At 44.3% G+C, this 22,887-nt stretch overlaps 1 protein-coding gene and 1 long non-coding RNA gene across 2 annotated transcripts in view; both read left to right on the top strand.

Moving 5' to 3' along the window:
- The first annotated feature begins 433 nt into the window (after nucleotides 1-433).
- On the top strand, nucleotides 434-6,467 carry LOC120045622. The gene is made up of 7 exons (XR_005476738.1): nucleotides 434-484; nucleotides 2,828-2,863; nucleotides 3,499-3,525; nucleotides 3,815-3,841; nucleotides 6,148-6,174; nucleotides 6,324-6,350; nucleotides 6,440-6,467. It is a non-coding gene; the product is annotated as an uncharacterized LOC120045622 (long non-coding RNA).
- A 3,494-nt stretch (nucleotides 6,468-9,961) lies between these two features.
- LOC120045621 (collagen alpha-1(XIII) chain-like) overlaps nucleotides 9,962-22,887 on the top strand; it is a 33,161-nt gene continuing 20,235 nt past the window's right edge. The window contains exons 1-8 of the mRNA XM_038990529.1: nucleotides 9,962-9,998; nucleotides 12,440-12,532; nucleotides 12,690-12,731; nucleotides 12,854-12,871; nucleotides 13,494-13,520; nucleotides 14,032-14,067; nucleotides 15,817-15,843; nucleotides 22,714-22,800. Of these exons, the coding sequence (XP_038846457.1) occupies nucleotides 12,866-12,871; nucleotides 13,494-13,520; nucleotides 14,032-14,067; nucleotides 15,817-15,843; nucleotides 22,714-22,800 (183 nt within the window). The 5' untranslated portion in view covers nucleotides 9,962-9,998; nucleotides 12,440-12,532; nucleotides 12,690-12,731; nucleotides 12,854-12,865. The remainder of the gene's footprint in view (nucleotides 9,999-12,439; nucleotides 12,533-12,689; nucleotides 12,732-12,853; nucleotides 12,872-13,493; nucleotides 13,521-14,031; nucleotides 14,068-15,816; nucleotides 15,844-22,713; nucleotides 22,801-22,887) is intronic.

Here is a 22,887-nt window from a genome sequence, read left to right as displayed (position 1 = left end):
CTGTGCAAATCACCCACTTTGTGCCAGAGGAGCCCAGTGAGTTTTCTTGTGTTTGTACAGCAGTGCTGCTGACCTTCTGAGCGAGCACTGCTGTCGAAGGTTTAAAGTATGCTTCTGAAATTTGAACTTTTGACTTTGCTGAAAACGTATAGAAATATGTTCTAAAGCCTCTTCGCCTGAAACGTGGGAAAGACTAGGTGTGCGTGTGTAGGAACTAGACTAACTGTATGTGTTACAGATGTTAGTGGCTAATTTGAAATAATTTCTCTCATTTACCATTTTATTCATGTACAGTACATATTATACAGAATTACTAGGCAGAACATCTGCTAGATAGCTGGATAGGACTGGATAGGACTAGGAGAGAGGTATTATTCCATTATTTTGTTCCACTGTTGGTGCGTCTTCTCACATTCTGTTTATCTGTCCATAGGGAGCGCCAGGGGAGCCAGGCCTGTCTATCATTGGGCCACGAGGACCTCCTGTAAGTGTCTTCACCTCGTCTTACACCTAATAAACCTGTGCATTACCTGTACTGTTAACTGCTGCTTTCAATTCTCCTTTTCAATTCTCCTTACTAAGTCATAAGTCTTCAGTTCAATGACTCATGGCCTGCCACTCTGAATAAGCCTGGCATGATTGTAATGCCATGAATTTGTCAACAGCAGTTATAAAATAAGTTATCTTGTGAACCCCAGACTCATGACCACATAGCAGAAATGTCAGAGATTCTACATGTCTGCCTGTCAGGACTTTCCAGACCAAGTTGCTGAGCTAGTCCACCACAGAGCTAATGGAGATTGAAGACCGATAATTACAGGTTGTGTGGGAGTACTTTGGCATTGTCTGAGGATGCCATAGCTTTGATTTGCCTGTAATCTGGATCATTCCGTATTTCATCAGGATGAGAAGTGAAGACATTCCTCTACCTCTTCTACTGTATCCCAGACACCAGAACCCAATGGGACCTATTGTGTTAAATCATTTATTTTCCTGAGGTGAAATAAGACTTCATCCTGCTTCAACAGCTTTCTTCCCCCTGTTTCTCTTCTTTTTTATCAGTAGACAGACAATAGAGGTACTGCGTTGCAACTCAGTTGTGCAATATCCTGATTATGCTGTGAAGAATTGGACATGTTTTAATTTGAGGTTTTCTTGTTCCGCTGTGGTTTTTGGACAGCAAGGTTAAGAGTACCTTGTTGTGGAGCCAATAGACTGGCTGCTCATGAGGAGTAGACATGTGTTTTCCCAATTGACGATTAGTTACATACACTACCTGTGTTCCCACTCCCCTGGCCGGTAATAAGGCATTTATAATGAACATCAGGCTACTGCGGATGTAAAGCCCAGCAGGAGAGTGAAGGAGTACACAGAGAACCAGAAAAACAGGGGCACTTAAAAGGGAGTTTCCCACAGCAGGTGAGGTCGACACAAGAGGCTCTCTCTTGACCTCAGGAAAGGGTGAGGAAATTGTTTTGGTGGAGAGAAAATAGCAGAAATTAAAGCAAGATAACGGTTATTCGAGGAAGTGCTTATATTCGTCCCGTTAACCACAAGGGTGTAATGGAAATGTGTTTCTTGCGTATCCCTACTCCCTCTGAGACACCTGCAGGGAGTGAGTCATGGCCAGGATCACTATTGTCCAGCACCCCTGGAGCAAGTGCCTTGCTCAAGGGCACATTGGCACATTTTTTACCTTGTGGGCTCCGGGATTCAAACCAGTGCTCTTTTGGTTACTGGCCCAATGCTCTAACTGCCAGGGTTTCTAGCTGCCGCTGTAAGGTGGCCCTTCTTATCTGTCCCTGTTCTCCACACTGTCATTTTACAGATGAGCGTAGTTCTTCTACTGTAGTTGTTCTACTGCAACCTGACCACAAGGAAACAAAGGAGAAAGGACCCCTATGGTTATATCAGATTAGTTCTCTATGTTGATAGTAATACACAATGGTCATATTGAATCATACTGTAGACGTATGTTAAGATGTGTTGTCCACATGCAGAATTAGCCCTACTAGTATGAAGAAATAAAACTAAATGTGATAGGTTACTCTTGATAAACCAACGACTGAGTCAGTTGACCATACATACAGCTCAATACTTTTTGCAAGTTCAAGCACAGAAGCACAGCAAGAGAAAGGGGTCCCATATTGTGAATTGCATTCTCAGTGTTCCAGATCCTCTGTAAGGCTCATGTGCAAGGCATGTACAAGCCACATCCTTTTGCTGTCTTTCCGAAACAGACAATCCCTTCGGGAGGGAAAACATGCATAGCCCCCAATAACTACTCCGGTCCCAGACATTTCATTAGGAACGTTCACCTCTCCCTAATTTTGTCTTTACGGCTCTCCCTCCCTTTTTCCCTGGGATATTGAATGGCCTCCTCTAGTCCCACAGGCCGCGTAGCATATCCAACACCCAGTGCAGAATGTTTTCATCCAAGCATTTTCCCTAATCGTTATTGACTTTTACTCATTCGGCTTGTTTGACGTTCTCTCTTTCGCAGTCAATCTTTATTCGATCGGAAAGCGCCAACCTTTGTCTCTTTCATCCCTCTAAAACTCTTTCCAGTGTTGTGTTTCGCCCTCTTATTCCCTCCTGTTTTGAGAGTCAGTTGGTTTTCCCTCCGCAACCCACACAGAAGGCTCTCCCCGTGGCCTGTGGTATCACTCCCTCTGTCAAGGTCTGTTATAGCTCTGCCCAAATGTATTGCTGTGGAAGAGAAAAAACGGTACCCTCTCACACTGACCCTCTTTCACCAGAGTTTCATGTCAATCTTTCAGCTGAACAAAAAACGTTTAACTCGACATCTATTTCTGACTCTCTATAGGGACAGCCAGGAACAAGAGGCTTCCCAGGCTTCCCGGTAAGACTTTGCAGCTTCCCCAGTTAAAGTCTTTATAAACGGTGTTATAATGTTAGGGTACTATTTTACAAGTGGAGCTTTATTACATAGTTGGAGCTCCCAAATGTCAGACGGTTAGATGTTTCATGGCTGGCAATCTCCCGTGGGCAGATTCTGCATAATCACGCAGCTGACCAAATTACACGAGAGTTTACTTCTGGGTAACCGAGATTACATGGCTGGTTAAGTGCATAAGTGCCTTGATCATTGGTCTTGTTTTATTCAAATCTATAGCCAGTCTACTGTCTCCTTTATGCCTCCTCATCGGGAATAGAGCCTTGTCCAATAGCAAAGCTGGCCCTTTATGTTTTAACATGGCCGTTTTGAAGTGTGTGTCAAGTTTGCTGCATCTTAAGTCACTATAATTTCCCTTAAAGTCCCTTCAGAAATGTTAATGGTTCTTTGTCACCGGCTAGACTCACCATGCCACTTACAGCTGCAGAACACAAAACATGCACTATATCCTCAATTTCCTTGACCTGGAAATACCTTTCTTCCCCTTCATAAGGAGTTTCATATCATTGCTGTGGTCTGTGCAGCTATATTAGCTGCTATTAACCTGTGTTTAAATGTCTTCCCCTCTCTTTTTATTCTAGGGTCCGATTGGGTTGGATGGCAAGCCCGTGAGTTTCGCCCCATTCCTGACAAATGTTGAATAATTGAGTAATTGAAGTACTTTAAAAGCCCAGAATCCACCACCACCTTATGATGATGATGATGATGATGGGGATAATTAAGTTAATAATGATTAGGGTCATTATTGTAATAAAATCTCTATTAGTAACATGATTGTTATTATAGGAAGGAGGTAATAGTGTTATGGATATTTCTTAAACGTTTTGCCAAGATACTCAAGTAGAGGCTTGCTTTGATTATTTTACCACATGCATTCACTCTTTTATGCTCACACAGGGACAGAACGGCTTGAAAGGAGACTTGGTAAGTGGTGTTGTCATTTTGCACACAGTTTTGCAGTTCATGTAAACAGCGTAGGCCTATTGCTGTCTGCACTCCTGTACTTGCAAAGGACGTAAACTCACACTCTTTATGTGTTTCGAATGCCCTACAAAATAAGATCACCATGAACGTGCAGGTCGGTAAATTCTGCTTATGCACCATTTGTTATCCATGTGACCATCTTAGCAAGTTGTTTACCTTTTTGCCCTGAGTGAAGCCACAAAATGAATTGGGAAAACACTGTTGTGGCCTGATTTATTTGGATAGTAATGGGATAGAACACATGAATGATCGGCTATGAAAAGCCAAATGACATTTACTCCTGAGGTGCTGACCTGTTGCACCCTCTACAACCACTGTGTTTATTATTATTTGACCCTGCTGGTCATCTATTAACGTTTGAATATCTTGGCCATGTTCTGTTATAATCTCCACCCGGCACAGCCAGAAGAGGACTGGCCACCCCTCAGAGCCTGGTTCCTCTCTAGGTTTCTTCCTAGGTTCTGGCCTTTCTATGGAGTTTTTCCTAGGCACCGTGCTTCTACATCTGCATTGCTTGCTGTTTGGGGTTTTAGGCTGGGTTTCTGTATAACTCTTTGTGACATCGGCTGATGTAAGAAGGACTTTATAAATACATTTGATTGATTGATTGATTGACAGCAGTGGGCTGTCTGTTTTAGTGACAGGCAGAATGTATGTCAGTTGATGGGGTCTTCAAATGGGAGTTGGAACTGACTGAGATAAAACACAGAGGAGCAAAGGCAAACAATAGTTAGACTTGTCCGTTTCATGCATATGGTGATACAACTTATTTCGAGAGTCCAATTCAGTGGAGTTTTCCAAGAATACACTGAAATACACCTCTAAATAAACAGTATAAAAGAACAATGAATGAAACAGACAGACCATAGAAAGCAGGAATGGATAAATGGCAAACCATAAAAACCTCCTCTCCAAAAGAATCACCCCAAAATGACTTATTTTGGCTTCCACTGAGGTGCCAGGGGATTGAGACTTCAATTCCCCCCATAACTCTGACACCTTTATAGGCCCTAATGAATCCTGTGGAGCTCCCTGTGAGGCTTCTGAATATGACACAATGACTGTTGAACGTCCTGTACCCCTTCACCTCCAGCCCTGTGACCGCTGGACCGATCTCATCTAGGACCTTGAATCCCTCTTTTATTGATAACTTTCCTCTCTTTTCTGAAGCCTTGCCTCCTTTTTTTCATTGGCAATAAAGACACATTCACTAAAGACTATATTCTTCTTGGACGATGGTTGTGGTACCCCTGGAAGCTGTTTCTTCATCTAGTACTCCAGGTCTGACTTTTATCAGGCCAGCTGCCGATTTTAGAGGTCTTTGTGTCTCCGTTAGAAAGCCATTGCTCTTTGTTGGATTTGGAGAGTTATCACGAGGGGCTTTGTTTTATTAGGGGGTTATTCACGTCGGCAGCCTCTCGCTCGGAGCGTGTTTGGAGCGCTGCCTTCCTACAGAAGCTGACATGCAGAGAGGCAGCCTGGGCCAACACAAATGACATGCCTGTCCGGGGCCATGTGGGGTGGATAATTTTCGATGTTGATTAATGTTCATTTAATGAGACCCTTTTCCTCTCCTCCCACTCCCCTTCCCCCAACAACTGTTTTTAAACGTTGTTTCCGTTGAACATGCCATACAAAAAAAGGCATTTCAATTAACTATATGAAGTGCCTGGATCCTCCTTTCTTTTTGATGACCAATTTACCCCTTTTACCAAAGAGAACTTTCTGTCTACTTTCTGTGTACCTCAGCAGCGCTTCCCTTCCTCCTCCCTTTTTGTTCTACAGCTGTCAATCATCATTTTAAAGGGTACTGAAGGCCAGTCTGTTAAATGCACAGATGAAATCTTTCCAGTCTCCACAATGCCTTTATGGAACTCCTATGCACCAGGGTCACAGTCATGGAGTGTGCTTGATGTGTCCAACTGTGTACCACTGGCAGATGTTAGACAGCTCTCCCCAGGCCTCGATGTGTAGTCAAACAGAGCAGAGCAGGCTATGACAAGTGATTGGTACAGTCCTTTGGTTGGTTTGCCTATTGCTTGGATCTACACTTTATTTGAATTCTCCTCAAGTTTGTTTTGATCATTTCCATTGATCCTCTTAAAATATATTTTTATGCATGTGCAGTAAAATGATTAAAGTTGCATTTATAAAACGCAAATGAGGGTTTGATGACATGATGTTTTTACATGGTTTTAATCTCTTGATCATAGATTGATATACCGGTACTCTTTATTGCTTTTTAGGGTCAACGTGGTCCTAAAGGAGTTGCAGTAAGTTATTTTTTCTTTTCAGGTTTTGACAGCTTTTCTGTTATTTGACATTAGTTGATTAATGCGTCTGTCTCTCTTCACAACAATCTGTTCTCTTCACTCATATCCTTTCTCCTTCTTTGCCATTTTTTTTTTTTTTTACTTACTAGGGTGAACCTGGTCTGAAAGGGGAAAAGGTGAGTTTGTGGTATAATCCACTATAACGCACCATAAAAGTGTTCATTACATAATCAGTCTAACTCACGATCCATCTCTCTCTCTCTAGAGCGTATGTGGAGACTACATTCACAGGGTAAGTGAGTCATTAACTGTATCTCTGTGTTACTACAGCAACATTAGGGTCATATTGATTCATGTTAAAGGCCCAGTGCAGTCGAAAACGTGATTGTCCTGTGTTTTATACAGTGCATTCGGGAAAGTATTCAGACCTCTTGACTTATTCCACATTTTGTTACGTTACAGCCTTATTCTAAAATGGATTAAATAGTTTTTTCCCCCCTGTCACGATCGTCAAAGGGACTGAGAGAGGACCAAGGCGCAGCGCGTGGAAAGTACATCTTCTCTTTATTAGAAGAAGGAAAAAACCGAGACAAAAACAACAAACAGACGAACGTGAAGCTAAGCAAGAACTAAGTGCATACATGCAACATAGAACATCGACATAGACAATTCCCCACCAACAGCTAAAGCCTATGGTTGCCTTAAATATGGCTCCCAATCAGAGACAACAATAACCAGCTGTCTCTAATTGAGACCCAATTCAGGCAACCATAGACTTTCCTAGATACCTACACTCAACCATAGACACAGCTAGACTTCTATACTAAACATGAACCCAACTACTCTAATAAACCCCCTAAACTTTACAACCACCCTAGACACTACAAAAAACACATACATTCCCCATGTCACACCCTGACCTAACTAAAATAATAAAGAAAACAAAGAATACTAAGGCCAGGGCGTGACACCCCCTCATCAATCTACACACAATACCCCATAATGACAAAGCAAACACAGGTTTTTAGAAACGTAATAATGCACATTATTATTTTTTTACAAAAATAGACAAAACATTTACATAAGTATTCAGGCCCTTTACTCAGTACTTTGTTGAAGCACCGATTACAGCCTCGAGTCTTCTTGGGTATGACACTACAAGCTTGGCACACCTGTATTTGTGGAGTATCTCCCATTCTTTTCTGCAGATCCTCTCAAGCTCTGTCAGGTTGGATGGGGAGCGTTGCTGCATGGCTATTTTCAGGTCTCTCCAGAGATGAGGAAAATATTTATTTAATCAATTTTAGAACAAGACTGTAAAGTAAACAAAATGTGGAAAAAGTCAAGGGGTCTGAATACTTTCCGAATGTACTGTATATACGCATTTCCACAATATGAGGTTGGAATAATTCTGTGAAAATGATGATAACGCCCTTTTAGTGTAAGAGCTGTTTGAAAAGACCGCCTGAAATCTCTGCCTATTTTGGTGGGAGGGAGTTTTGGCCTGCCTGGTGACATCACCAAGTGATAAATCAGTTAATAGACCAATGGGAAAGAGAGTTCCAAACCTCTCTGCCAATAATAGCTAGTTTTCAGTTTTCCCCTGCCCACTCAGATCACTCCCAGACAGCCCAACAAAATACTTGCTTGAGAAGTTGCTCTTTGCTATTTTTGTTTCTTTTTTACCATTTCAATTGAAAACACTCATAGTACGATACTTAATTGATTACCCAGAAATGATTTGATATTGAGATAAAACGGCTGCATTGGACCTTTAATAAAGTGACTATATCATCTAGAATGACCATACTGAACTGTAATAATTTTGTTTTTGGAAAAATTGCCCCTCAGTGATCTCTTACAGTAGCACCACAGTGGATGGTGCTAAAATGTGCTTGTATGCTGACTTACATTCTCTTTGGTGTTCTCTGTAGCAAATAACATTGTATTCCTCACAGGTACAGACGTAAAACAAAGTGAATTGTGGGTCTGCGATGTAACATCAGAGTATGTTCAAATGACAGAAAAGAGGCCTGACAAATGAGTCTATGATGGGTAGCACATGCAACACTGAGGCAGGCATCCCCATGAGGCAAATCAGGCCATCTCTCAGGGGCTTGGCTGTTTTGAGTTTAAACAAGGCAATTACTGACAGCATGCTGGAGCATACACTACATCATTGTTTCCCAACCCTGGTCCTCCCGTACCCTCAACAGCGCACATTTTTATTGTAGCCCTGGACAAGCACACCTGATTCAACTTGTCAATTAATCATCAAGCCCTCAATGAGTTGAATGAGGTGTGTTTGACCAGGGCTACAATGAATATGTCTACTGTTGGAGGTACTGGAGGACCAGGGTTGGGAAACACTGCACTACAAGATAAGGGTCTATGTGTGGGGATGCCAAGAAAAAATACTCTTCTGTGCGTTAAGGGATTGTTCAGATAGCTCATTCCATGTCCAATGTAATTCAACCTCCCACTATTCAATGGGTGCTATAAAGACTTGTTGTTGTTATAAACTCTTGTTGCCCCAGTAAAGAATATGTATGAAAGACCTCATAACAACAACTCAAAGCATGTGGAAAATAATACTTATTTCATATACTCTGCCAAATGCTTTGGCTAAATAAACAAGTGCAGCAGAGAATGTATAGTTGAGAGGGAGCAGGTCAGAGCATTTGGGGGTTGTTTAAATCCTTTAACCTGTGCTGGAGCCCCCGCCATGCTGTTCGCCCCCTGGCGCACACTGCATGGGAAGTCCTTGCCAGCGGGTGGTTCCACTCAAGTCCTCCTAGTCCTACAGGGGGAACCAGGAGGGGGGTGTAGGCTCAGGCTGGATGCTGTTCGACAGAGTGGTTTCAGGAGTGAGACGGTATATCAACAGTTATTCTATGTGGGTGTGTGGCCTCTGTACAGGATCTTCCAGTGAAAACCCCGGCTGCTATACGCTCCAGTCAGTTTGCGGGTAACCCCAAAACTGTGCCCCAGTTGTGCTGCAAAGATAGCCAATGCTCCACTCGCAAGTGCTCCTCCGTTCTCCCCTACTCCTCCCCTCCGTTTCTGGAGTCAACAGGCTACAGGAGAGTAGTGCTGTTCTCCAAACCAGGCCTATTTCTCACACTGTCCACTGATTATCTATCTTCAGATTGAACATATTATGACAGACTTCAGGCTTCAACTTTCAACTCTTTTTTTTTCTCAATTCGTTCTATTTCTGATTGCCAGAAACTGCACCACATGTTGTCATTTACTCTATTACCACTGTATGTGGTAAACATGTTTTTTTTGTGTCAAATAAGTGGCACTCTAAAGCTATTTTACTTCTTCGGTCAAATTTTTGGTGTAAGTTTAACTTGGTGCATCTTGGGTGTGTGGGTGTGTATGGTGGATAGCTCTGATAGCGGTGGGGGGGATAACAACACACGTGTCTACTTTTCATGTATTTCCTCCTTCTCCCTGTCTCTACTTCTCAGTAATGACATACAGTACTGTATATATTTCCTCATTGATACCTCAGCATACAATTTTACTTGATACATTTTATGTTAACTTAACTTTAGTTTCAAACGTCATTGCCACTGAAACATTGCTTTGGCAAGGTCTGAGGACATTATTTTTTATTTTTTAACCAAAACCTCAAGTTGGAAATGTATACCGTATGTAAAAAAAAAAAATAGGCAAGTTGTACAGTGCAGGTTCTATGCAGAAAGCAAAGGGACCATACAGTATTCTTCACCTCTTTTAAAACTGTGCCTGATAATACTGGTGAATCTCAACAGAAGCGGCGTATTGTACAGCCTTGTGTTGGAGGATTGGCCACAGTAAGTCTGTGAACTGTACTCTCTCTCTCTGGCAAGACTGAATCCTACCTGATCTCCACTCAGCTGCAACAGGACAGGGGCCAGGAGTAAAGTTGATCTGGAAGATTGATGTATAAACAACTCAACTGCTGCCCCTATGGTCTTACAAGCACTCAAAAGGGCTGCCTGATGTTAAGTAAACTGACAGCATCCAATCTGGTCAAAAACCAATACCTATTCAATTACCAGTAACCAATCTGACAATGGAGGGCACATCAACCCTCCCCTTTGACACCAACTCCTGCCCCCCTAATTTGCCCTGTTGTTACTCTTTCTCTCCCACCGTCTCTCTCTTCTCTCCCTGCCTTGACAATTTCTTGCTTTTCATTCTCATGTTTTGTTTTTATTTCTCTCTTCTTCCCTTCCCAAACCCAACCTCCCCCCCTTCCCTTCAAATTCTGTTCTGTTTCCTTTCCCTGGCCTCCCGGTGAACTTGTTGCCACGTGACTTTCTTACACCGCTGGCCACCTGTGCTTTGTGACCTCAGCAGATGTTGCCCATCCCCATGCGAAACATGCCCCCAATAAACCCTGTAATCCTAAAGCGCCTCAAGGTACATTTCTCTATGCCCCTTCCTGCCCGTTTTTCCTCCTGGATGCTAACCGCCGTCGACTTCCGCCAACCCCCCCATAACCCACCGCTAACCCGTTATGGCACCTGTGTGTCTCAAACCTGAATTCTGTGATAGGAGGAAAAGGACAGAGTCTGAGACACAGTTGGAACAGTTGATAGATGTAGTTGGAATCCTAAAAGAGAAACAAATCAGTAGTATTTACTTTGAACATATTCGTGACTATAGAGGGTTAAGGGTAAAAACAGATACATGCAGTAGATTCTATAAATAGCCTGGGTTTCAAGGCCCATTTAAATTCCATTAACGTAAATGAAATGTCGAAAGAGCCCAATTTGGCTCTTTCACAAACCCTGCATTGCTGTGGGAAAGAAAGCATTTTTGGGGGGGCAAAACATTAAAAGCTTCTATGATTTTCATAACCTTAGCAAAGATATGAAAAGAACAGGAAAGAAAAGTTACCTTTTCTGTCAGGAAGTGAGTTTTCTCCAATCCTCTTTGTGGGCTTTCACCCTGGCTCTCTGAAAGGACCTTTGTCCCTCCCTGTGCCCAAAACCCTGCCGGCCCTGTTAGAAAGAGGGCCCCTGGCACAGGTGGACCTCTGTTGGCATCCCTCCTCTATCTTGTTTTGGCCAGGTGTGCAGTCTCGCTGTGCCAGGATAGAGTACCTTGTTTGGAGACAATGCTACACACTGTGGTAGAGCCATCACTAAAGACATAGAGGGGAATTTACCACCCAGACCCAGGCCGAATTGGCTCTGTTTTTTAAATTGAACCCCTGGAATCAGTCCTGTGCAGCATAACGGAATGTGTTCATTTCATGGAAGCACATCCGGATCATAAATCATGGCCAGACACATACTGTAAAGCATGGGATGGATCAAATATGGATCTAATGTGGATGGATGTGTTCCGGATGATCAAGAGCCTCGATGTCTGGCCTGGCAACAGAGGCTCAGCTTGAGCTAAAGATGGGGTCCTTGCAAGCGTTAGTGTAGCCTACTCCACAGTGATTATAGGGAGTGTTTGAATTCAAGGCCAAGATTTTGTATTGTGACTTTTCTAAAGTTAGACCACAAGTACAGTAATACATCATCCGTTTGGGTATTTGTTATGTCATATCTAGTCATTCCTTTGAATAAAAACTAAAATGACCGTGGAAATATCCAGAAATGTGGTTTTAAAGCCAATAAATACATTTCTAAGAGAGTTCGCCATTGAATATTTTTTGGTCAAATAACGAAATAGATGGTTTGACATAATCATTGGGATGATGGTATAACCATGAGCTCTGCTAGACTCTAGAATGTTAAGACAAGTTGAGGTGTAGGCCTCTTTCCTCTTCTTATCCGTTCCTCGTTGTAAATACAATATTTGACTTTTTGGATTTTGTTTAGTCTTCTATTTTGTGTTGGATATTCCCCCTGGCTCACAGTTGAGTTGCCTCAGGGTAACAATAAAGAAAGATCAGTTGGAGTTTTTGTTTTTTTGAAGTAACATGTCACTCAAATATCCTAAGATGCCACAGAAAAGATGACTTGTGCCTTTGTTATGTCAATGAGTTGGTATTGTTAAAAACAAACTGGTTTTGACAGAATGAACATTTGAAGGACACAAAAACACAAAACATATCCTCATTTGAATTCAAAGTGGTATTCTCTCCAAACGTGGTGCTCAATGAAAAGAAACACCCTTAAAACCACCCTATAGGCCTTGATTCCTGCTAATATTGCCCGCCATAAAATTCCCAGCATGTGTAGTGCTGTGATGTGTTGTGTTGGCATGGCCTGGCCTGGCATCGACTGGCAAATGGTAACTGAAGGTCTCTCAGCAGGGCGAGCCTGGAGCTCAGGGCCCACCAGGACCTCCCGGCCCTCCAGGGCCCTCAGGGACCTCTGGACTGAATGGTGCTAGTGGACCGCCGGTGAGTCCCCTCAGCCAGCTGACCACCACCATCAGCACTGGACAAGTGACTGTATTGAGGAAGAGGCTATGGCCATTGAAGTGGAAATGTTATGAGTGTTTGCCCAGAAAATGATTGTAATGTATCTGTGATTTATTTTTGTGTTAATCTGGTGTAGGGTAAACCTGGTGAACCAGGAAAACCTGGGAAAGATCTAAGGGTGAGTTTGTTTCGCCTCTTGCGTTTGCCGGGACTTATGTATTTTCCTAATAGAAAGAGTCAATGGAAATCTGGTGTTGACATGCTTGTGACTTCTTAATGTTCCTTCCCCATCTTCTCCAGCTCCTACCAGGGATGAAGGTAAACATTATTTGTATTTTCCATAATCAACACCACTATACATATACGTATTCACAAATGGACATGTATTGCCACTACTTTTAGCTGCACATACTGTATGAAACGCAAACGCTCCGTGATTGGCACACATCTCTCAATTGTCCAAGTGTAGCTTCCAGACTTCCTGTATCTGCAGACCAATTCATGTTGGGAAGCCTACATTTGTGTTCTCTGCATTGCTATTGGACTAGCGGACTATATTTCCCTTGATTACGTTCATTGCCGTGGATTATTAAGAATGGGGAATTTAGATTGTGGGCCATGGAAACAGACAGGGTCTGTAAAGCAGCACGCCCAACAAACTTCTCCATAAAAATGTAAACCGAGTTCATATCACAGCGGGAAGTTGAAAGAAATGTGCCCTGTAACTTCTGATTGGGCTTTCACAGCGAGGAATACCTTCCCCTCAACTGGGCTGTGGCGAAATATGGCCATCTAGTTGGAAACAAGTCTTTGAACTCCCCAAATTGAATTGAAGTAGTGCATACTCTTTTGTTGACCCTTGCTTGTAAATGAAAGAGGAGGCGTAACTACAGTACATGTGTTGTCTGTTACTGTAATATGAATCTTTCTGTCATTTCAGGGTGAGCCAGGCATGGCAGGAATAAAGGTAGGTTGTGGATCTCAATTAAAGCTTAAATCCATAGTTCAATTGAAATGTGTGGTCTCCGGGAATTCATAAATTGTGCATTGCATGATTTATAGGTATTCACGAGAGCGGAAAAGTAATGACCGTCTGTTTTTCCTTTAGTAGTGGAATTTTATTTTTGATGAATCCATCTGCTTTCAAGCACCCGAAGCAGAAGGAAGATATATTTCATGTAATCATCCCACGACTTGATTGAAAAATCCGCTGTTTGCGGGCTTGTCAGAACTGTTACACTCAGATAACGAATGTGCTGATCACCAATGGGCTGCGTCCTCTAGCAGACGTTGCAGACTACAGATAGGAACTTGCGAAATCCAGTTGAAAAGGAAGAGTTAGGTGGATTATACACAAGTCATTGTGATCTGTCTTGCTGCCGTCTGCAGTTCTACATCGCCTTTTCACGCTTCTATTTTCACCCTCCTCTTTCTCATTCTGTCTGTCTCCGTTTCACCTTTGTGTCTTTCTTCCATAGGGTGATGTTGGCCCCGCTGGTCCTGAAGGCCCCAAGGTATTGTTATGAACAATATTACCTGTTGATCAGTCTCATTTGACCTGTTCCACTCACCACACTATCAGCAGGACCAGGAATCAACACGTAACCATTCCTGTACCTCAGTGTACTTCCTGTGTCAATGGTATAGCACAGGTTTTGTATTTAGAGCTTAAACTGCTCACAGTCAATTCTAAATTCTATTTATAAACCTCAGGCCCGACTGCAGCCTGTCTCGCCCCTAGCCATGGGCCCTCTCTCCCTCTGCTTGTATCATTTCCTTTAGTATTATACTATACTGTATAGGACATCCAGGGATGGTCCCATACCATTATTGATCGAGGGAGCATTCCTCTCCTACATACACACCCACACACACTCCCATTGGGTGGCTGTTGGAGCTAACATTGGCTTTGAAGTGCTGCAGGGGGCATGAGAGCCGTGACTCTTAAACTCTCCACGTGTCTGTCCTTCTCCACTTTTCCATGGCTTAATGGACTTCCTCTGGTGGGCTCACTCTCACAGCCGCTGCCCTTCACTGAACTTGGTTCAGCCTGCACACAGCGTGACTGCATAGAGAGGGGGGGGGGGGGGGGAATGTGGCTCCCAAGTGGCGCAGTGGTCTAAGGCACTGTATCTCAATGCTAGAGGCGTCACTACCGACCCTGGTTCGATCCCAGGCTGTATCACAACCGGCCGTGATCGGGTGTCCCATAGGGCGGTGCACAATTGGCCCAGCGTCATCCGGGTTAGGGGAGGGTTTGGCCGTGGTAGGCCGTCATTGTAAAATAAGAATTTGTTCCTAAACTGACTTGCCTATTTAAATAAAGGTTAAATAAGAAAACGTATACAGGGAGAGAGAGAAAAGGGGAAAGAGAGAATAGGACAATGGGGTAGAGATAGGGGTTGAAAAGAGAGGGAGAGAGAGACAACAGCCTGCATGGCTCCCACATCCCCCAACAAAACAGGGTCACATCCACACAAGCCTCTAGAGCAGGTTAAACGTCTTAGCCATCTGGGCATTGTCAAACTGTTTGGCTGCTGCTGTCAGAAAACCACAGCCTCTCTATGACACGATCTCTCAAAGTCATTAGTACACTTCCTCAAGTGAGATATACAGAGTTTGATTCAAACTGTGAGTTTGTTAAAATAGGTATTTCTGTCTGGCAATTGCCATTTAATTTATGTTTGACCCCTATTTTGAGGAACTCTGGAAGAACCAACAGCGTCCAGCTCCAAGTTATATTATTGCCTTGTCAACTCCAGCTTTCCTCCATCTCACTGTTTTCCCATGACAGAGCCCCAAAAAAGTTCAGTCTGGTTTATGAGGAGGTTGGACAACCCTACAGTCGGTTGCTCAGAGGACGACCAAGACCAAGGCTTAACTAAAGCCATGGCCATGTTTTTACGAGAGTAAGTTCACCGCTTTGAAAGTTAGTTTTGCACTAGATGTTCAGAGGTGTGTGAAGGCATTGAAATACAAACTCTCCCATGTTCCCACTGCACCCTGTTCCTTATGGAGGATCCAATACCTTTTTGTAGCTGCGTCAAGAGTTTGTTCATGGGTCCACTACTATCAGAGTGTATTGCACCATCTGGTGGTGTTCTACAGGGCTGTAACTCCGTTTCCTGAGGCAGAAGGAAAGGCTCTTCCTCTCAACTTTGACTGGCTGTATTTTCATATTTTGAAAAATAAATCATAGGAATGATTTATAATGTGTGACTAAATGTTTTGTGTTTCTCTTGTCTTTCTCTCTCCTTCTGTAGGGACTGAAGGGAGACCTTGGACTGAAGGTAAGAGCCGTGTTATAACTCACCCTCTCTCTGTGTTCTTGATTCGATAGAAGCAACGGTGTCTCACAGGTTCGATGTGATTTTCTCTGACTGTCGAAAACACGACGTGGGAGTTTTGGCAGCTTATTGTTTAGCCGACACCCGCTGAAGCACAAACGCACGCCACAGACCCCACACCACTGACTTTGGTCCATTAATGTATTTTCATGAATGGGCTGAATTATTTTCACTGAAAGCCTCAAAGGAGAGGAGCCTCACAGTGAAACATGCGATAGTGGGTGTGCAGCCACCAGACGGCAGCAGGTTGTAAATAATATGATCTAAAATAAACCGGGAGTATTTTTCTGTAGACATAGATCATAGACAAACTCTGGGCTGGTTCCTGAATCTGGCCCAGATATCATCCCAGTTCAAAAAGCCCAAGTGGTGCGGCCTTGTCCTGTGTAATTCCCTCCTGTTTAGTGGGGCTTGATGGAATATTCATTTCCCTCACTAGACCCCCCCCACCCCCCCTTCAGTCAAGGGACCACCATGCGAGGCTCAGAGCCCAGAGGTCTAGACGTTGACATGGCTAGGAGACGTTTTTAGGAGATTTATGTAGCCCACTTTCAGAATGGAAGGCTTATTTCCCTGGGTAGCATTGGTTGTCTTTTGAGTCCCTCTCTTTGAGTCTTTCCTCTGATGATGTCTCCATCCACACTGTAGGGAGGTGAGGGGAGGAAAGGCCTCATAGGGGAGAGGGGAGAAAAATACTGGAAGCTATATGTGGAGTGTGCCATCTTAAGTTATTTTATAGATAAATTGAGCACTGTCTGTGGCTTGATTTTGTTATTGCTTGTTTGAGATAATTACCCTAATATAGTTTGTGCTGTTGAACTAGTTCATTTGTTCTGCCTGCGGCTATGGAACCTGATCACCCGACATGCTACCTGTCCCAGACCTGCTGTTTTCAACTCTCTAGAGACCGCAGGAGCGGTAGAGATACTCTTAATGATCGGCTATGAAAAGCCAACTGACATTTACTCCTGAGGTGCTGACTTGCTGCACCCTCGACAACTACTGTGATTATTATTATTTGACCATGCTGGTCATTTATGAACATTTGAACATCTTGGCCATGTTCTGTTATAATCTCCATCCGGCACAGCCAGAAGAGGACTGGCCACCCCTCATAGCCTGGTTCCTCTCTAGGTTTCTTCCTAGGTTTTGGCCTTTCTAGGGAGTTTTTCCTAGCCACCGTGCTTCTACACCTGCATTGCTTGCTGTTTGGGGTTTTAGGCTGGGTTTCTGTACAGCACTTTGAGATATCAGCTGATGTAAGAAGGGCTATATAAATAAATTTGATTTGATTTGAACATTGATGTTTTTTATAGTAACTGTCCAGTGAAAATCCCACTTTTACGATGTCTTCTTCTGTTAACTCATACCCAAATAATTTTTTGGACTCGCCCTATACTCGTATTTGTGGCCAAAGCCTAAATTGGAGACAAAAAAAACCTTCAAAACCCCCACCTAAAACTTGGATCTCAAACAAACCATTTAAAAAATGCTTGCTATTTCCTCATAGAGTATGATGTCATGAGCTGGTCAATCAATGGTCTAGAGGAGGATGAGCTGGCCACTCAGCGGTCTACTCCCACACCATTCCAACACAAAAAAGCTGCTTTTTAACATACCCAATTACCATTTTTTTGAAAGGAGAACTATTTCACTCATATTCTAAGTAATTACAGGTCATATTTCATACTGCACTCAGAACAGGTAGAAATAGAAAGAAAAAAAAATAGAATAGAATTCCATAATTGTGTAGCTGGTCCACACTCAAAAATGAAATTCAAGGTATCTTTTTAGTATTTATTTAATTCAGGGGTGGGTAGATAGACAAACGTTTTGGCCTTCGTCAGTGTCATCAGTGTCTCCTCTTCAGGTGCGCTTCTTTATTGTGAGCTTGTTAAGGTGTAACGACCGACAGGTGCGTTCGTGTGTGTGCTCCTGGAACAGGCACACATGTCAATAATGCATCACAAATATACAATCTAACCACCCCTGAATGAAATAAATACTCAAAAGAAACCTTGAATCTCTTTTTTTGGAGTGCCGACCAGGTCATATTTCATAGAAATCTGTAAACACTGGAGAAGGCGCCACACGGGGGGTGGGAGGAGCCTTCCAGAAGAAGTGGGGCTGTATTGCCCATCTCTGACCGGAAAGCTTCAATAACAAGCTCTCATCCTCCCATTCACCCCCCTGGGATTTGAACACATGTGATCCCCAGGCCTCTTCAGTCCTTTGACTCAGTCTCTCATAGACAGTGAGCAGCGCCCTCTGTGGGACGTTCTCCAGTGACGCGACTGGATGATGTAGCATAGCCACTTGTTTTCTTACCTGTCAGCTCCCTGTCATACCGACTTTGCCCTCCTTGAGTCTCGGACTCACGGCCCGACCGGTTTCAATGGTGAACATTCCCGCTTCCTCGGCCTGAGCCGCCCGACACAGCAGTAGCAGCTGCCGTGTGTTTTCCCCATTACACTCCACAGACGGAGGGATTGGGAAAGAGAGGGGAAAACACTTCAAGGAAGGGTGCTTTTAGCAAAGACACGGTATCCACAGCAACAGTGAGAGGAATGGCTCAAATTGTTTTATAGTAAAGAGAAAGCGCTTTTGCAGGAAAACGTTCCAAAGCTACACTATATTCACCTTAGGATTTGGGATTTGCCTCTGCCCAAGGGAACTTTGTTCTATATTTATACTCCACAATGTTGGACCAGGCTCACAGTATTGTACAACCAGATTGTAATAAAAAGAACAGGTAAAGGATTGTGGCATGGGCCATAATCGTTAATGTCCACATGGTGCCGACCACATGTCTGACCGAGCTACTTCCACATCTCCCGCTCAGCAGGATACAGTCGCCAGGCTACAGTCGCCAGGCTACAGTCAACCAGGCTAGACAAAGAGGAAGTGAACAGGATAGCCATAGACCTCCTCCTCTGCCCTGCTTTTGTAATGGTGAACTAGCTCACCGTTACCGTACAGGGGTTCACCATTAGCCCTGTAATGGCGGATGTCTCTCCCCCGGTCTGGACGACTGGTTGATTTAATGAGCCTGTTAGGCTGTTGGAAAAGCCTGCTTTTGAAATGTCTCCCTTGGGTAAGAGCTGTGTGGGCACTCCCAGACACTCCAGTCAGGAAAGCAGACGACAGAGACCCAGAGACAGTGGATAAGGTGACAGTGGTGCTCAGAACACAGGGGGAAGAGGTGTGTGAGGAGGTAGACTTTGCCAAGCCTAGCGCTTCAGACACCGACCGTCTCTCTGACTGAATGGGGCTCTGCCCTCACGCTCCCTCGAAATCAGAGAGCCCTAGACCAGCACAGCTGGAGAGCACATTAGACCAGAGGGGAAGACAGAAAGTAGGCCTCTCTATTCACCTACCTAGTGCTATTATTCCTTTCACTTGCCTCAGATCCACTCTGGTAGTGGTAGTAGCTGCAGTGGCCATTTTAAGGCCATCTTAAAGTATCTCACACTGTTTACGCCCTCTTTACTGGTGAATCAGAGGGATCATTACAGTTTGTTTTGAACAGATGATGAATCTTTTCTCCTGTGACCATCAGGGCATTTCCTCTGAACTGGAAAGGCCATGACCGCATCGTTTCAATGAAGAGATTAGCCTATTGATAAATCAAGCACCAGGCTTATCAGTCGACAAATTACGCGCGGGCCTACACCCATGGAGTTTCATACACACATGCCGGTGTGAAAATAGAACCAGGGGGTGGGGAGTGACGCTGACGGGAAGGGATGGCTAAGTAGATGGGAGGAATGGTGCGAGCTGATTAGAGAATCAGGAGATCAAAGGGAGCTGTGCTTCCTGTTTCTTTGCTGTGTTTGCTGGGGGCCCCTCCATGCGATTAGAGCCATCGTCGCTCACCTGCCCTGATCCCTCCCTGGCCAGGGGGCCCGCTCGGCGCTTTCATCTTCCCAGAAACGGACGGACACTCTATCCCCACGTGACAACCCCCTGACAGGTTGGTGTGAAAGCCATGGGGCAGTTGGGCATGCTGTGGCTGCGGGGGCTCTGGCTCTGTGCCCCCCCCCCCCATTTGTCCAATACAGTCTGCAGTCTACTGGTGCCCCATCTTCCCCCCTCCCACTCTCCTCCCCCCTCCACGGTGAGCCTGACCCACAGCACCTGTCAGAGGCTCCAGCAGAAATGCACTTGCTGGGTGTCTGTTGGTAGGGTTGGGGAGAGGAGAGGAGGGTTGCCAAGTTGGGCGTTGCCACCTGCCCCTTTGTCAGACCTAGAGGAGTCAGACTGCCGCCTTTGCTCTCTCTGCCAGGGACGTTCCACCACTCCTCCCCATGTCTCTGTTCTTATTTGTTTATGTAATACGCTTTTTCTCCTGAGGATCTTGGTCACGGACATTGATCATTTGTTTTCATTACTTTGAAACATAGCAACAACAAGTTTTGTTTTGGTTGGTTGAATTGTGCCTCCAATTGATGTGTTTTTATTTGAGCTTCAGTGTGTTTCGTCAATACTAACTGTGTGTTGTCCTGCTTGTTTGGGAACACTGTCACTGTAGTTATTGATAATCAATGTCCTCTTTTAGGGGGACTTTGGTATGCCGGGAATGCCAGGGAAACAAGGATTGAAGGTAGTCCACCCATGTGCAACTATCCCCTGACCTTTCACCCTTGTCCTAAACCATCCTGTGCATGCAGTGTATCTGACAGTGTGCATACTGTGCATCTGAGATGAAATGATGGGAGCAGTCCAGTGTCTTTCTCCCTCCAGATTGTTCCTCTCAGACCTTTGTTTGTCCAAATCTTTGGGGGAGAATGCCTTGTATCTGTTAACTGGTAGTATACTGTATGCCAGAGGTATTCAAATCTTACCCTACGAGGTCCGGAGCCTGCTGGTTTTCTGTTCTACCTGATAATTAATTGCACCCACTAAATCAGTCCCTGGTTAGAGGTGAACAATGAAAAAGAGCAGTGGAACTGACTTGGAGGTCCAGAGTTGAGTTAGAGGGCTGTATTCCCAGTATGCTGTCTGTAGAACTGCCTGTCAAAGCATTTCCTAATCCAAATGTTCCCCAAAATACAAGTCAAACCAATGATGAATAGTGTATGGCCTTTTTGAGAAATACTTCCAGGTCCATGGTTGTTCTGCATCTGGATTTAAGAACCATATCTTGACATTGATGATTAGCAATCTGAAATGGGGTGTAAATTGTTACGAGAGAAGTCACCCTCGTAACCTTCGGCATAAGACACGGCATTTGAGTCTCAGGAAGTCAAGTAGATATTGTATAAGCAAGTGTGAGGCACAACCTGCGTCCCAAATGGCACTCTGTTTCATATCAAGTGCACTACCTTTGACCAGGAATAGGGTGCCATTTGGGACTCGGACCACAGCCGCCTGCCATAAACCCGTGCAGGTCCTGTGGTCACAGCTGTGACCGTACATCATCCGCCGTGTGTCTCCTCGTTAATCTAGCCAATTGAAGAGGGGAGCAAACACAGGGATGAATTAAATAACTCTCGTGTGCTCTTTGCTATTTATAGCAACCAATTTCGAGGGTTAATCGGCTGGCGGTGGGCTAGAAGCTCTTGACGGATGACAATCAGCGACAGTTCCGTGTCCAAACCCAGACCAGCTATGTGCAAGCGTAGAATGCACCAACCCAGACATGCCTTTCCAAATATCGATCCCAGTGCATGTTGTTTACTTGCGCTGAGGGAATGATGTTCTTCCAAGAAAACTGACAAACACGTGGGTGTAAACAGGCCCCGCGCTGTTTCCGACTATTAGGAAATGTATAGAAAATGCTTGTTAGGGATATGTGGCATGGCTACTGATTCAAAGAGGCACGGTTACTGAGTACCAATTAGCTTACCTCCCTCTGTGTGCATGTGCACGTGTGTGCTTTTTCACGTATTGATTCATCAATATTTGAAAAAGAAGAGTAGAACTTTAATTCTTTCTGTCTTCTTTCTTTTCCCCCTACCTTTGACCTTTGTGCCATCTTGGCCACCGTAGGGAGAGCCAGGTTTTCCAGGCACTCCTGGAAGAAAGGTAATTTCCTTGGAATGGTGTGGCTAACACAGCTCGCAAAAGCCTATATATATCCAGGGTACTGAAACTCTTCTTTCCACTATAAAGGGTCAAGCTGGTATCCCTGGGACACCTGGTTTTCCTGGAAAGAGGGGCTACAGGGTAGGCCTGGAATGGACATTGTGTTTGTGCTCTGTGTCTGTCAATCATCCGTGTTCCCATAACAACAAGAGCTCCATCGAGTCAATCGTCTCACTGTTTGTCTTTGTGACTGATTAGAGCTGCGATTAGAGTCTCGAGTTGCTTCTTTAGCTTTCTCCTCTGTCAGGAGGCTTGGTTTGTGTAGAAGTGCTTTGATCTTTGCATTAGTTATGGACTGAAAAATCTGCTTCCTGAATGACTTTCTTCTTATAGCTGCTTGTACTGCGGTGACGCGGCATAACATGCCTCACGTGACAGCGGGCCATTTCAGAGAAATCGTTCACTCACATGACCCTGTTCCCATCAAATCACAGAGATTTGCCAAATGTGTGAAAACGTCCTCTTGTTAGAGAATGCTTTTGCAGATTTGAGTTCGTGCCTCTGTGTTGAGGGGTTAAGAACTAAAGCTGTGGACAAGGAGCTGTGCTGTTGGTTGTTTTCATGTGATTCACTTTGTGGTTCAGATCCGTATAGATCCGTTGTGACCTGTGTTATTCATCTCCCGTTAATGGCACAGTCAATGGGATGGTGTCTCAGTGTTGTACAGTAGAGTCTGTTGTCCTGTACGGTCGTCGATGACACTGTCCATGTCCTGTTCTGTGGCAGGGTGACAAGGGCGAACCCAGCGCAGCAGGAACTGGCATCAAAGGAGAACCAGGGACCCCAGGACTCCCAGGCCTATCAGGATCCAAGGTACTAAAAGCTATCCAACAAGAAGCTGTAAACTAGTCAGAAAAAGCTACCTTGGTTTACTAATATCATGCATGCCAATAAAACATT

Source organism: Salvelinus namaycush, chromosome 4 (genome assembly GCF_016432855.1).
Source record: "Salvelinus namaycush isolate Seneca chromosome 4, SaNama_1.0, whole genome shotgun sequence".
NCBI lineage: Eukaryota > Metazoa > Chordata > Actinopteri > Salmoniformes > Salmonidae > Salvelinus > Salvelinus namaycush.
The sequence above is the reverse complement of the archived record's forward strand: the minus strand, read 5'-3'. Positions and strand labels throughout refer to the sequence as shown.